The 13,080-nt window shown below is 33.4% G+C and overlaps 7 protein-coding genes and 3 pseudogenes across 10 annotated transcripts, besides 6 other annotated features; 9 read left to right on the forward strand and 1 right to left on the reverse strand.

Moving 5' to 3' along the window:
• Window positions 1-498: 498 nt before the first annotated feature.
• Window positions 499-539: a mobile genetic element.
• Window positions 499-539: a terminal%2Cinverted (terminal inverted repeat of ISTv3 transposon ID:TVAGG3_0183560).
• Window positions 540-1,539: a mobile genetic element.
• Window positions 1,512-1,539: a terminal%2Cinverted (terminal inverted repeat of Mariner transposon ID:TVAGG3_0183570).
• A 2,655-nt stretch (window positions 1,540-4,194) lies between these two features.
• TVAGG3_0183580 (uncharacterized protein) lies at window positions 4,195-4,557 on the forward strand (the record flags this gene model as incomplete). Its single annotated transcript, XM_001317062.1, has 1 exon — window positions 4,195-4,557. One exon carries the CDS (start codon window positions 4,195-4,197, stop codon window positions 4,555-4,557), a length of 363 nt encoding a protein of 120 aa, XP_001317097.1.
• Window positions 4,558-4,575: 18 nt separating this feature from the next.
• On the forward strand, window positions 4,576-4,818 carry TVAGG3_0183590 (serine threonine-protein phosphatase family; the record flags this gene model as incomplete). Its single annotated transcript, XM_001317061.1, has 1 exon — window positions 4,576-4,818. One exon carries the CDS (start codon window positions 4,576-4,578, stop codon window positions 4,816-4,818), a length of 243 nt encoding a protein of 80 aa, XP_001317096.1.
• A 4-nt stretch (window positions 4,819-4,822) lies between these two features.
• On the reverse strand, window positions 4,823-5,146 carry TVAGG3_0183600 (uncharacterized protein; the record flags this gene model as incomplete). The annotated part of the gene is made up of 1 exon (XM_001317060.1): window positions 4,823-5,146. One exon carries the CDS (start codon window positions 5,144-5,146, stop codon window positions 4,823-4,825), a length of 324 nt encoding a protein of 107 aa, XP_001317095.1.
• A 410-nt stretch (window positions 5,147-5,556) lies between these two features.
• Window positions 5,557-5,905: a mobile genetic element.
• A 209-nt stretch (window positions 5,906-6,114) lies between these two features.
• Window positions 6,115-13,080: part of a mobile genetic element that runs on past the window's edge.
• Window positions 6,385-7,254, forward strand: TVAGG3_0183630 (phage tail repeat-like family; the record flags this gene model as incomplete). The annotated part of the gene is made up of 1 exon (XM_051225705.1): window positions 6,385-7,254. One exon carries the CDS (start codon window positions 6,385-6,387, stop codon window positions 7,252-7,254), a length of 870 nt encoding a protein of 289 aa, XP_051110691.1.
• TVAGG3_0183640 lies at window positions 8,227-8,625 on the forward strand (annotated as a pseudogene). Its single transcript has one exon. A coding segment is annotated over exon 1 (399 nt).
• Window positions 8,645-8,810, forward strand: TVAGG3_0183650 (annotated as a pseudogene). Its single transcript has one exon. A coding segment is annotated over exon 1 (166 nt).
• Window positions 8,830-9,414, forward strand: TVAGG3_0183660 (phage tail repeat-like family; the record flags this gene model as incomplete). Its single annotated transcript, XM_051225706.1, has 1 exon — window positions 8,830-9,414. The coding sequence occupies one exon, from the start codon at window positions 8,830-8,832 to the stop codon at window positions 9,412-9,414; it is 585 nt and encodes a 194-aa protein (XP_051110692.1).
• Window positions 9,461-11,599, forward strand: TVAGG3_0183670 (annotated as a pseudogene). Its single transcript has one exon. A coding segment is annotated over exon 1 (2,139 nt).
• On the forward strand, window positions 11,787-12,032 carry TVAGG3_0183680 (His-Me finger endonucleases family; the record flags this gene model as incomplete). Its single annotated transcript, XM_051225707.1, has 1 exon — window positions 11,787-12,032. The coding sequence occupies one exon, from the start codon at window positions 11,787-11,789 to the stop codon at window positions 12,030-12,032; it is 246 nt and encodes an 81-aa protein (XP_051110693.1).
• Window positions 12,058-12,918, forward strand: TVAGG3_0183690 (uncharacterized protein; the record flags this gene model as incomplete). The annotated part of the gene is made up of 1 exon (XM_051225708.1): window positions 12,058-12,918. One exon carries the CDS (start codon window positions 12,058-12,060, stop codon window positions 12,916-12,918), a length of 861 nt encoding a protein of 286 aa, XP_051110694.1.

Raw genomic sequence — 13,080 nt, forward strand, 5'->3', positions numbered from 1 at the left:
AATATTTTGATTGAAAAATAATATATTATTTATCAGATATAGAATGGATTTTTTCAAATTTAAAAATTCTGAAAAATAAACAGTTTTGTAAAGTAAAAAAAATGAACGAAAACTCGAGACCTCGTATTCCAAATGAATGGGTAAGATATATGTATGAAAAACTTGAAAGTGGTGAGTAAGGATGTCAATTTGGAAGAAAAGTGAGAAAATTTTGATTGTGAACTCATCTCTAATATTTTGGCTCCTTAATATATTTGAATCATGATCTTTGAGAAGAGTTCTCAAAAGTATTCACAAAAGCTATTTTTCCTTGAAATTTAAAAATCCTGTTTATCATATATTACCGAATTCAATTCCCTACATATTTCAAAATATTCTATGAACATTTCAATTTTTGAAAAAAACATATTTTTTCCAAATATATTTATTATCATATTTCTAATAATATTTCCTAAAGCGTCACTTTTTACTTCCTCGATGATTATTTCCCTCTCAAAAAATTCAATAGCTTACATTTTGACAGAACTTAATATGAAACACTAGCTATTCCACTGTAACGTATCATGTTAGGATGTATCACTTCATGAACAAAAAGGCGCCCATCATAAAAATTGACAAAAAATCGCCGGATCAAAGAAAAATCAAAGCAATTCTTCAAGCGCTAGATGAAGACCCAAGAGCATCACTCAGAAGGATAGAGGAGATGACAAAGATACCACCTACAACAGTCAGTTATTATCTGCACAATTATTTGAACTACAAACTAGCGTATACACGTTGGGTTCCGCACAACCTTAATTCAGTTCAAAAAAAATCTAGAGTCCAATCTTCGAAAGAGCTCCTCTCTATATTGGGTGCGTATCAATCCAAGAAGTTTCGCTTTTTAGTAACAGGGGACGAGTCTTGGTTTCAATATGCAACAGAAGCCAAAATCATGTGGATCCCGAAGGATGAAAATCCGCAAACATTCCCGAAGAAAAAAATTGACACACCAATGATGATGTTGTCGGTTTTTTGGGGCGTGAATGGCATCATCGCAATTGATATTCTTCAAAAACCTAATACGATGAATGCTCAGTATCTAATTGACAATGTTCTTACTCAAATTATCAATTCTGATGAGTTTGAGAAATCCAAACAACAAAAACAAATGTTTGCAATTCATTTTGATAATTCAAGAGTTCACAAAAGTCATAAGGTAATGAATTACTTGGTGGAAAACAATGTCAAAGTTGTTCCAAACCCAATTTATTCACCTGATATTGCACCCTCTGACTTTTATTTATTCGGCACGCTAAAAAAGAGAGCTGAAGGACGCGAATTCGCGAGTCCAGATGATCTTGAAAATTTTGTAAGAGAGCAATTTGAGCAATTTTCTCATGATGATTTAAAGCGTGTCTTTCAAGCCTGGATCGATCGCTGCGAACGCGTGATTGAATCCAATGGTGATTATATTTAAATAAACTTTATATATATGTAACTTGTTTATTTCTATTCGCAGTATTCAGGTTTGTGCTAAACACACCTTTGGACACCCTATATTAATTAGTGAATACTTTTAATTGTTTTTTATGTTATTTTTTATATATTTTTCTTTTGCCACTATAAATGAAGAATGGAAATGGTTCAGTTTTTTGTATGATGTATATACTGATGTAACGAATGACTGCATTTGTTGTTGTATCTGCAATAATAGATTGATTATTGAAGTGAACTATCATTGACTGATTACCAAAAAAAGTCTTGGATGAATCTGATAAAGTCGTATGACTTGTGATATATAAATGGCTTCCTATTGGAAAAGACTTATTTATTGAAGAATTAAGGTCAAACTTTCCAGGAATATAAATATTTATTGGGTTCGAAATACCATCAAATAAAGAAAAACCAATAATTATTTTATTGCTATTGCTTAAAAATTTAATAGCCTTTAAATGATTGCAGCCGAAGAATGCATTAAATCCTATTTCGATTACACTTCCAGGTATTATAATATTTGTTAATGAATAGCAATTTTTAAAAGCATTATTCCCAATATATTGAATTTTATCATTAAGTTTAACTGATGAAATTCTAGTATTATAAAAACAATATTGAGCAATAGATGTGATTAAATCATCAACAATATAATCTTCTGAACATGACTCAACAACTCTAATTAACGTATTTCCACTAGCAAGAAATTTATTATTAACATCACCTCTATATTTCATGTTATTTGGATGAACTCTTATTTCATTTAATGGACAATTGATTAAATTTGAAATATCGAGTTTTGTTAAAGACTTGGGAATATAAAACGAAGAAATTTTTGTGTATGAGAAGCAATCAAAGCTAATTTCTTTTAATTTTGAGTTTCCAGTAATAAGAATTGTTTGTAAACCACTTTTATAAAATGCATAACTCTGGATAGATTCAACAGAATCTGGTATTTTTATTGTCAATAAACTTGTAGTCCCGTAAAAGCAATAGTTATGAATTTTTGAAATTCTTTCTGGAAGTGATACAGTTTTCAATTTTGAACAACTTTCAAAAACAGAATCGTTAAGAAATGCAAGATTTTCACAGTTTTCGAGATCTACTTTTTGGATAGTTGTATTGGGAAAACTATATTTCCCAATACTTATGAGATTGCTATTTTTTTTTTGAAAGAAATTGAAGGAATCTTTTTACAATTCATAAATGCATATTTATTCTGACCTTCACTGTAAATTTCTTTTACATTTTCCCCAATAACAATATCTTCATCAAAATCACTTGTGCATCCAACAATGACCAATCTAGTTTGATCATATATAAGATTACCAGCACAGACACAATCAACAATTAGGGTAAAAAGCATTAAAAATGATGTTTATTATTGAATTGTTTAAAACCGTTCTGCCAGTTTTATTTTCTTGAAATATACTTCTCGAATCAATACCAGAATATCCTTAAAAAAAAGGTAGTGGGGCTTCCAGGCGCGTTGCGCCCTCTAGCCCCGAAGATGTTTAGTATAAATGAAGTTTTTATTCGGAAAATTGTTAGTCTTCTGGTGTGAATTCGGAGGACTCTTCTTGGATAGAGTCTTGTATTTCCTCCTCCTCTTCTTCCTCCTCCATTGTTTCTGGGAAGAAGCCTTCTTCTGGGTCGAAAACATTATATAATGTGTCACTTTTCACAAATTATATATGTTTTCATGTTTTGTCACTTTTCTGTCACTTTTCGGGTAAAAACATTTTTATTATTATATATAAATGAATTTTACAAAACCACCGTTACCGTTCTTTGGAAATAAGAGTAGATGTAAAGATATTATATTGAGAGAACTTAAGAAACTACCGAATGGTCTAACATTTGTAGATTTGTTCGGTGGAAGTTTCTATATATCCCATTTATGTCATACAATATTCCCAGACTCAAAGATTATATGCAATGACTTCGACAACTATATGAACCGTCTCAAACATATTCCAGACACAAACAATATATTGAAAGAGTTAAAAGAAAAGATACCTATAGGTAAGATGGAACGTATACCATTAGATAAGAAAAATATTGTGAGAGAGGTTTTGAAAAAAGCAGAATATATAGACTGGGATAGTATATCTGCTAGACTATTATATAGTGGTGCTATAAGAGTTCATGACATTGAAACACTTATGTCAAAAGTTTTATATCTTAACTATACAAATGTTTTCAAAGAGGACATAGAAAAATATATTGAGGGTATAGAGTTTGTGAGATGTCATTGGACAGAGTTGTATGAAAAATATAAAGACAAGGAAAATGTTTTCTTTATAGTGGACCCGCCGTTCTATAACACATGGGATTTTCAATACCAAGTAGACTGGACTTTGAGAGACTCTTTAGAAACTTTAGACGTTATACATAACCATCTATGCTTTTACTTTACATCCGATAAAAGTGGTTTGGAAACCGTTATGAGATGGTTAGAGGACATACATGACTATGAGTTTATATATGACAAGATAGAATATGAGAGAGGTCCTATAAACTGGAGAAAGTGTCACAATAAAGAAATTTTATTAGTAAGTAAATGTGGTTTGAAATAGGACTACTTGTTTTAGGTTTTTTCCATTGTGTCATTTATTTATTTGACGCGGCAGAAAAGTACAGAGAATATGAAGATGAACCAATGCCTGCAAATGTTCAGCATATGTACTCGTAAGAGATATTTTTATCTAATATTAAATGGACGCACAGAACTTAGCGAATGCACAGCAACCTGGACAACCAAACCCAGAGAATATTCCAAATGAAGTTAGAATACAAACTGCAATGGCAAACTATGGTCAAGTGCCAACAGATGTACAAATGCAAACTGCCATGTCAAATGACGCTGCGTTAGGTTTGCCACCATGGTATGCAAATATGAGATGGAAAGAGTTTTATACAAACCCTGAAGTGGGATATAAACAACTTTATGCAGATGACGCGAACACAGGAGTTGACCCAGAATATGTTTTCTACCAGAGGAGAAACAGAATGTATGAGCTCCAGTTAAAGAATGCTATGGAACTTAACAGGAAACGTAAGAGACTAGGCGGACATTAGATTTTTACATATAGTAAAATGGGTTTCTTCAGTAAGATAGGAAACTTCTTTCGAAATGTTGGAAGAGGTATATGGAATGGAATAAAATCTGTCGGAAGAGGAGTATGGAACGGTGTCAAAAATATTGGTAAAAGAGTAGGTCAGTTTGTTGGTATTATACCTAAAGACCCTGAACCAGAAGAACAAGTTCCTGTTATACAACAGCCTGAACCTGCACCACAGTCAAGTTGGCAACCAAATCCAACACCTCAACCGTATTAAAAAATTATATTTTTACCGTTCGATAGTAGTTGTATATGAAACTAAGTTCTAAGTAAAACGCATGGTATAATGGAATTATTCTTTTTCTTCCATCTGTTGTAAACCATACTTGAAAGTCTGAAATACTTCCACTTGGTGGTTCGTATAACTTTGTAGGTTTTTCGTAAAAGTCATTTGCCAAGCATAAGAAAGAGTTTTGGGCGCCAGAAAATGAAGCATGAACAATAATAGCATCTTGGTCGAAAACATCTTTAAATAAATATGGTTCATCTCTTGCATATCGACTGTAGATATTTGCTAAAGGAGGTTCAACTTTCTGATTTAACATTCTTTGCAAATAATACCATGACATTGCAGTGAATTCTGTATATATTTGTTCGTCTTTATTTGGATTGTCTTCGTAGATTTGAAATGACACTTGTGAATTTTGTTTGTCATATACAATTCTCACATAAAGTGTGCTATCGGTTCACTTTACTTCTGACAAAAGTGACAAGTTTACATGGCAAAAATATATAGGGTATTTTTTTTAAAAGTAGTTATCTTTATATATAAAAATAAAACTTTTGATATATTTGAGTAAATGATTTATTAATTTATTTATTTATTTTTTTTAAATCAAATCATATAAATATATATATATATATATAATAGTGAAATAGAACAAGAGATAATTATTGATGATTAAATTGTAGACGAGGATAAAAGTTTAGATAAATTAATAAAATTAGTGTGGAATCAGACAAATTTCCCGCTGTTTGGGAAGGAATTGTTGGCTATGATGTACTGATTCATGATCAGTACATCATAGCCAACAATTCCTTATACAAAGTTCAAAAACTTGGGTGCAATCAGTTCTGATTGCACCCAAGTTTTTGAACTTTCTCGAGGGAATGAAAGGGTAAGAGGTATACATTATGAATATATACCTCTTACCCTTCCATTCCCTCTCTGACAGCGGGAAACTTTGTCTGAATGTTAAACTATTCAGACAAAGTTTCCCGCTGTTTGCGAAGGAATTGTTGGCTATGATGTACTGATTCATGATCAGTACATCATAGCCAACAATTCCTTATACAAAGTTCAATTTTCATATTTCATGTATGTAACTCTCTAAAACTATAAATCTGATTTTCATTTGGCAGATCCACTTCTTGTCTTTCCATTTTTTTTGAATCAATTTATACAAATAAACTTATAAAACACAAAATTATTATTTTATAATATAATTCTTAGATAATACATCCGATATGTAAAGTGTCAAAAATGAAGTGAACCGAATTTTCATGCATTACAACAAACTTACAAGAAACCTTAAACAGGAAAAGTGACGTTGGACATACACATACATCTTCTGAAATAACAGACTTAAACGTTAGCCTTGAAAATAAAGCAGATAAAACATATGTCAATGAAATATACCAAAGTTTGATAGGAACAAAAAATATTGAAACTATTGTTGGTGACTTTTCTGTCAATGAAGAAAATAAATATTTTAGATGGCAGTTGGTACAGTCCTTAGAAAATGGTACACGGTATAAACTCATTCCGAAAAATAACAATGAAATGTATGTAAGCTATAAAAAGAATGATGGTACACAAGTTAAAGTTCCATTAGACAACAACTGCTACTTAAACTTATATGGAGACGAACAAAAGAAATATTTAAGAGTTTATGAAATGGTGGATATGATATTACCTGACCCAGCTCCGGCACCACATTATTATGACTATGGAGATGACGACAGAACACCACATGTAGATGAACAAAAGCTAACATTATATTTAGATTATTATAGATATAAAAGATATAATGCAATAGAAAAAACGAGAATAGTATATTATTATACAGATGACAGAAATAAATATTATAGTCAAGATTTTACCTACCCTGAAAACATAAGATTATATTATAAAAAATATTCTGACACAAACCAGAAGAAACCTGAAATAGTTGCACTATATTTTAAGTTCAAAAGAGACAATCCTATAATATCTCATATGTTTGATTTAATGAACCCAGTAGGTTTTATTTATACATATATGGATGCAAGAGGTCCTCAAGTAATGTTTGGTGTTGGTGCATGGGAACAAATAGTCGACAGGTTTTTGTATTGTGCAAACTCTTCAAAGGAAACAGGTGGAAGTAAAACGATTTCAGGTGAAAATTTACCTGCACACAGTCATTACATAGATTTAAGTACATCTCAAGCAGGTTGGCATAGTCATAGATATTGGGATTGGTCAGGAATGACAAAAGGTGAAGGATATGATGTTAAAGACGACGTTAAGTTTGCTATAAATTGTTACTGGAATAACACGCAGGGAGAAGGAAACCATACACATTTCGTTTCAGGATATACGCAAACAACGGGACAAAGTAAAGAATACATGCCACCTTACATGACAGTTTACGCATGGTATAGAATTGCTTAGTCGTCATTTTCAACTCCTTTAGCATATTCGTCAGGAGTTGTCTTATATTTGTTAGGAACTGTCTTTGAAAGTATACCACCTTGAACTTTGACAAGTTTGAAACGAGGTCTGACAATAGTAGTTTTATCTTCTGCTTGCAGTGTGTACATTTTGCCATATTTGCCTAAAACTTCATAATATTCTCTTGTATACTTTCTTCTATTTTTACGAACACGAATGTGAGTACCTGTCGAGTTCCCATTGTTGTCATAGTCAATAGTACTTTCATATGGGTCGCGTTTAGGTATTTCTATTTTTACTTTGTCACCTTTCTGAAGTTTGAAGCCCGGCATTCTTTCTTGTTTGTCTCTTTTGACTAAATTATTAAATATATAGTCTTTCTCTAAGTCAGGGTTGTTTTTCATTTCTTCGGGGGGAGTTGGTTTCCCACCTTTTTGTTTACGGTTATTGTAAATATTTAAAACTTGTCTCATCTTTGCCATGGAGAAGTGTCTATATTTGTCGTCATATGACATTTCATCTACCTCACCACCTTGTGGTTGGTTTAAGTCTCTTAACATTTTTATACAACCGTCAATGACACCAAGAGCAGAATGGTTTTGGTCGACAATGAAATATTGGTTTACATTTTTGAACGCAGATAGTTTTTTACATCATCTGATTTGAAAGAACTTCACACAGTCAGATGTGTCAGTTTTGTTGGATGGTATTTGTCAACGATATTGTCAAGCTGCTAAGATATCTAAAATAGCTTTGGACTGTAATGGTATGGCTTCACAGTATCTTGTGTTTTGACCAACAAATATTAACCAGTATGGTGGTCCATCTTCTCTATACCTCGGAATGTTTTTCCAAGATATCCATAAACAAGCATTTGCGTGTTGAACTAAAGATTTTTATCATGAGTGCTTTCTTTGTCGCTTTAAAACATGGGGTCCTTGTTCGGATTCGTCATTTTTTACCCTATAAGAAATGGGTTTATTTGGCGCATTAGCAGGAGTCGCATCTAGATTTTTACCCGCAGTGGGAACAATAGCCAGAGGTGCATTTGGAATTGGAAGGAAGATTTTGAGTACATTAGGTATACTGAAAGAGAAAGACAACCTATTATACAAACTGTACAGAAAGGTTGGGATGTAGCACGAGATGCAACAAATCTTATTCCAAATCCTGAAACAAGAAGAAAAGTTCAAGGATGGATGGACAATGTAGGAAGACAAGCAGGAAACTATTATAACAAGCAAATGACTACTATAACCAAGCAGGACACTATATGGACCAAGGTGAAGATTCTTTAACAGAGGATATAACCATGCACAACAGTGGGTAAACAATAACCAACCTCAACCGCCTCAAACGTGGAGAATGTAAAGTTTTTTATTGAGATGAAATGAAACAATGCAGCATTGAGACAAATGAGTTCAAGATGGATTTGTCGGCTTCCAGCATTTAAACCGATACCATATAGTCAGGCTCAGCATGTGAAACTGAATGATATTATTAAAGGAACCATCCCACCTCCACAACAACAACCAGTTGAAAACAAACCAAACTAAAATTTTTTACTGAGATGAAATGACCGAAGAAGTTGAAACGGTAGATTTGACACCACAAACAAAAAGTTCAGAACCATTGTCAAAACCTGTCAAAGAACTTACAGATGAAGAGAAAAATTCAATAATAGAAAGTGCCAGATCTGGTAACTCAAATCCTAACTACAAAGTCACTTTTCATAAAAATGGAACGGCTAGTATCTCAAAAAAGAAACAGACTCTCACAAATAAAATATTGAAGTCTGAAGGAGCTTTCGAGACAACAGATGGAAAAGTTTACTTCACTGACCAACAGTTCATTATAGAACATCTCATTGACTTAGAGTCGAAATATTCTAAACTTTACAACAAACACAAAAAGTTGAAAGGAAAACAAAAACAAATGGCATATGATATTTATGAAGATGTTGACGACACAACTGTTCCTGCAAGTGAAGTAAAGTCAGAGGAACCGAAAAGTGACGAAAAACCGATAGAAGAAGAGAAACCAAAAACTGAAGATAAACCAAAACCAAAGTTTAGTTTCCAAACTAAACCAAGTCAACCTTCATTAGCTGGTATGGGTTGGCGTCAAAGACTTATGGCAGCAGGCGGTTATGTTAAGTAAAGAAAAAAAAATATTTTTTTATTTTTATAAAAATGCCCCATATAGAATGGATAGAAAGTCTGCTAGAATAAAAGCAGAGTTACAAAGATATGGTTGGAGAGTTTCGAAGAATTTTAAATATAGGAAGGGAAGACCCATAAAAGTCTATGACAAATTGTCTGGTCTTCGCTACGAAATGGATTTGGAAACAGCACGTGCAAATTATCCAAACAGACTAGAGAGGTTAGAAGAAGAACGTCTTATGGACATGCCTTTCGATGTTAGTGAACCTCAAGTTGAAGGACACGACGGCTTTGCCAGATTCTACTGGAAACATGACGAACAATTGCATCCTTTGAGAAGGAAAAAAGGAAAAGGTGAAGACGCACATGCTCCCATGGAAAGAACAAGATATGCTTATGAAAAGTATCGTGAAGTTAGAAGTCAAATTACATCTGGTCGAACCTTTACAGTAAACTTTGACGAAGGAAAGAACAAAGAAGGCTTCATGGGTGTACTTGCTGCCATACAAGACGGAAATAAGAAAGGACACAATCTCAGATTGACCATAACAGATTTGGATGGTCACATTTACTATGCACATGGCAATGAACAAACAGCCGCAAAATTCTTGACGCTTTCAAGACTACAAAGAGAGAACAAATGGTTGACTCCGACTCAGACATTTTGAATGCAATTGAAGGAATTGCAAGTGTCAAGTTCGAATGGTACCAACCTAACCCTCAAGCAGTCAGACAACATGCTGGATACTTCCCCTTCATAAAGTAAGTCTGACATTGACTTGACAAGGTATGGAATTTACAATTCAATTGAAACAATTGTCAATGAACCTTGTATTCTTACATGTCTCAGGAACTCTGGTCTTGTTACAGATGAGAAGATGAAGTATCTTGAGTCATGTGTGAAGACAAGGTACATTCTCAGAGGTCAATTGGCAAAAAATTGCACCGTTGGCAAATGTCAATATCCGAGTCAACATACCTACAGCTAAAGGTTCTTCACATGACGACTATGTTGTTGACAAAGACTTACCATGGTTGAAGATTGTAATTGTCCACAACCACTTCATGTTGAACGAAAGTCTTACAAACCCATTGTTCGGAAAAGGTAAGTGCAACATTGTCAGAGCTGTAAACATTCTTTTCGAGAAAGTTTGTTGGAACCAATTCCAGATGACAAGCTGACAGAAACTTTTGTACCAAAAGACGAAACAAACTTTTCATTGTTAGCAAGACCAAAAGTTGTTCCAGACAAAGTTCTAGTACAAAAGAAGTACACAGTTCCACAAGGAGTTGGATTGTTCGGATACCAACCTGAACCAGAAGAACTTCCAATGAGGTTGCAAGAACTTCAAGATGCTATAAACAAACTTCCATTGAGACATCCAATTGACGTCAAATTGTATTGGAGAGCATCTGAGTTAGGTCAGAAGGTTTTATATGAAACAGGTTGCTTCGACGATGTTTATGAGATAACAGGAGAAGTTTCTCAGAAGATAAGAGACTCACTTGAATTTCCACAAACTGGACCAATTGGTTGCGACAAGTTCGACTCAAACGAAAAGATATACTATGTCGACCTTAACGCTGCGTACATGAGGTTTGTCCAATATATTCCGACTGGAATTCCAAACGAAGATGGTGAGTTCCCGGGAAGGAACTATACAGTTGGAAAAGTCATACAACAACTGTATGATATTAGGAAAGCTTCAAACCCCAAACTTGCAATGACACTCAAATTGCTTATGAATTCGACATGGGGATATTCCATTAAGAAACCTCAAGAGATGAAGAGTAAACATTATGAGAAGGTCGACAACTTTGTTGAAAGGTTTTCTCCTTTTGTTTTGAAGTACGAATTCACTCAAGGTCAAAGTGGCTTAGTAACCACATTAAAACCTATTGTCGAACATTGGTCTTACCCTCAGTTCGCAAAAGCAGTCCTTGACAACTACAACAAATTCTTCTCCGAAGTCAAATCGAAAGTTGTGGTTTACTATGAGAACATTGACGCACTCATGACGAACGAAGAAGGATACAACAAACTCATTGAAATGGGTATGGTCGGTGAAAAGATGGGTCAATTCAAATTGGACAAAATTTTCACCGAAGTTCATGTCCTCTCCAAGCGTAAGTACTGGGGCATACTTGAAGACGGCACAGAAATAAAACATTGCATAAAATAAAAACGTTTTTTAAAAAAGTGACATTTTTTATTTTATTTGAAATGTACGCTGAGTTTGTTGGAGAAGACTGTTGGGAAACTTGTTTGTTAGATGAGAAATATGAAATTCACTGTTGTGAGTCATTTGAAGTCAGAAACAAAAAGACAAAAAGAGTTTTAAGCGAAATGACGGATATGCTATTATGAAGATGGGTGGAAAACACTATCTTAAACATGTTGTCATTGCAACTCATTTTATACTGAATCCTAACAATTTACCTTTTGTAGACCATATAAACCATATAAGAAACGACAATAGACTTGAAAACTTACGTTGGGTCACTCGTTCTGAAAACAATAAGAACAAAGGCAAATTTGGAGATATTGTATTCGAATTTGTCGACGAACTAGAAGATGAAACAATTGAAATTACAGACTATGGCATACCATTTTAAAACAATATATTTTTACATATATTAAATGCTTCAGGTTGAAAAACAAAGAACAAAAGTAGCAGATACAAAACCGTTAGACTATATCTTTACAAATGCTGGTAGGACTATTTCAGATGAAGAAATTTCATCCCGAGCATACAGGTTTGACTATCCAATTCGTTGGCTTCAAAGTCCTTCAGATGCAAAGGCAATAGGATTTAGAAGAGTTTTGTTTTCAAATAGAACTAACGCATTTATGTTCGCAGTATATTTTCATGGGCAGTATAAAGGTCCTGATGGTATAATAGACAAATTTGACGAAATGAGAATCTTTACAATTCGTTCAGACGAAAGTCTTGAAAAAACTCTAAATGACTTTCAAACTCAAATGAACAAATATTATTGGGAATTTCAAGAAAAATACGACTCTTTACTAAATGGAACATACTATCTGAAACTAGAATATGACAAGATGAACTCCACCGTTTCATTTCAAAAGATTGAAATTAACCCTCCAAGAGGTACAGAGTTTTTATTTTGGGAAGTAGACAAACGTTCTTGGGCACAATTTCTTCGGTTACTAAACCAGAACGAACCATTACCACCAGATGGTCCATTTAAATTTATACTTCCACCAGCAGATTTGATGGTTTATAGAAACGTGTTTGACCCTCAAAATGTTATGTGTCATGCAAGTTTCAGTTCAAGCAACAATAGTTTTCTATGTATTGGTAAGGACTTTTATGACTTTGCTTCTAAATTCTACGAACCACCTAGTAACAGTTTCTCTGACTTTCAAGTTTGGTTCACAACAAATGGTGTGCAATATATTATTCCATTGTACTATGACTTTTATCTCGAATTGTCTTTCATATATAACTACGGAAAAGTGCTGAAAAAGTATTGAAAAATACTTTTAGGGTAGAAGGGTATATCTACCCCGTTTTCTACCCTTTTTTCTACCATCGTAGAAAACTCATGAAAACAATTTATTTTTGACACTTTCACAAAAAAATAAAAAATAAAGTTAGTTTTTTAAAAAAATATTTTTTATTTTTATTGTAAGAAC

The sequence above is a fragment of the Trichomonas vaginalis genome, chromosome IV (genome assembly GCF_026262505.1).
Source record: "Trichomonas vaginalis G3 chromosome IV, whole genome shotgun sequence".
NCBI lineage: Eukaryota > Parabasalia > Trichomonadida > Trichomonadidae > Trichomonas > Trichomonas vaginalis.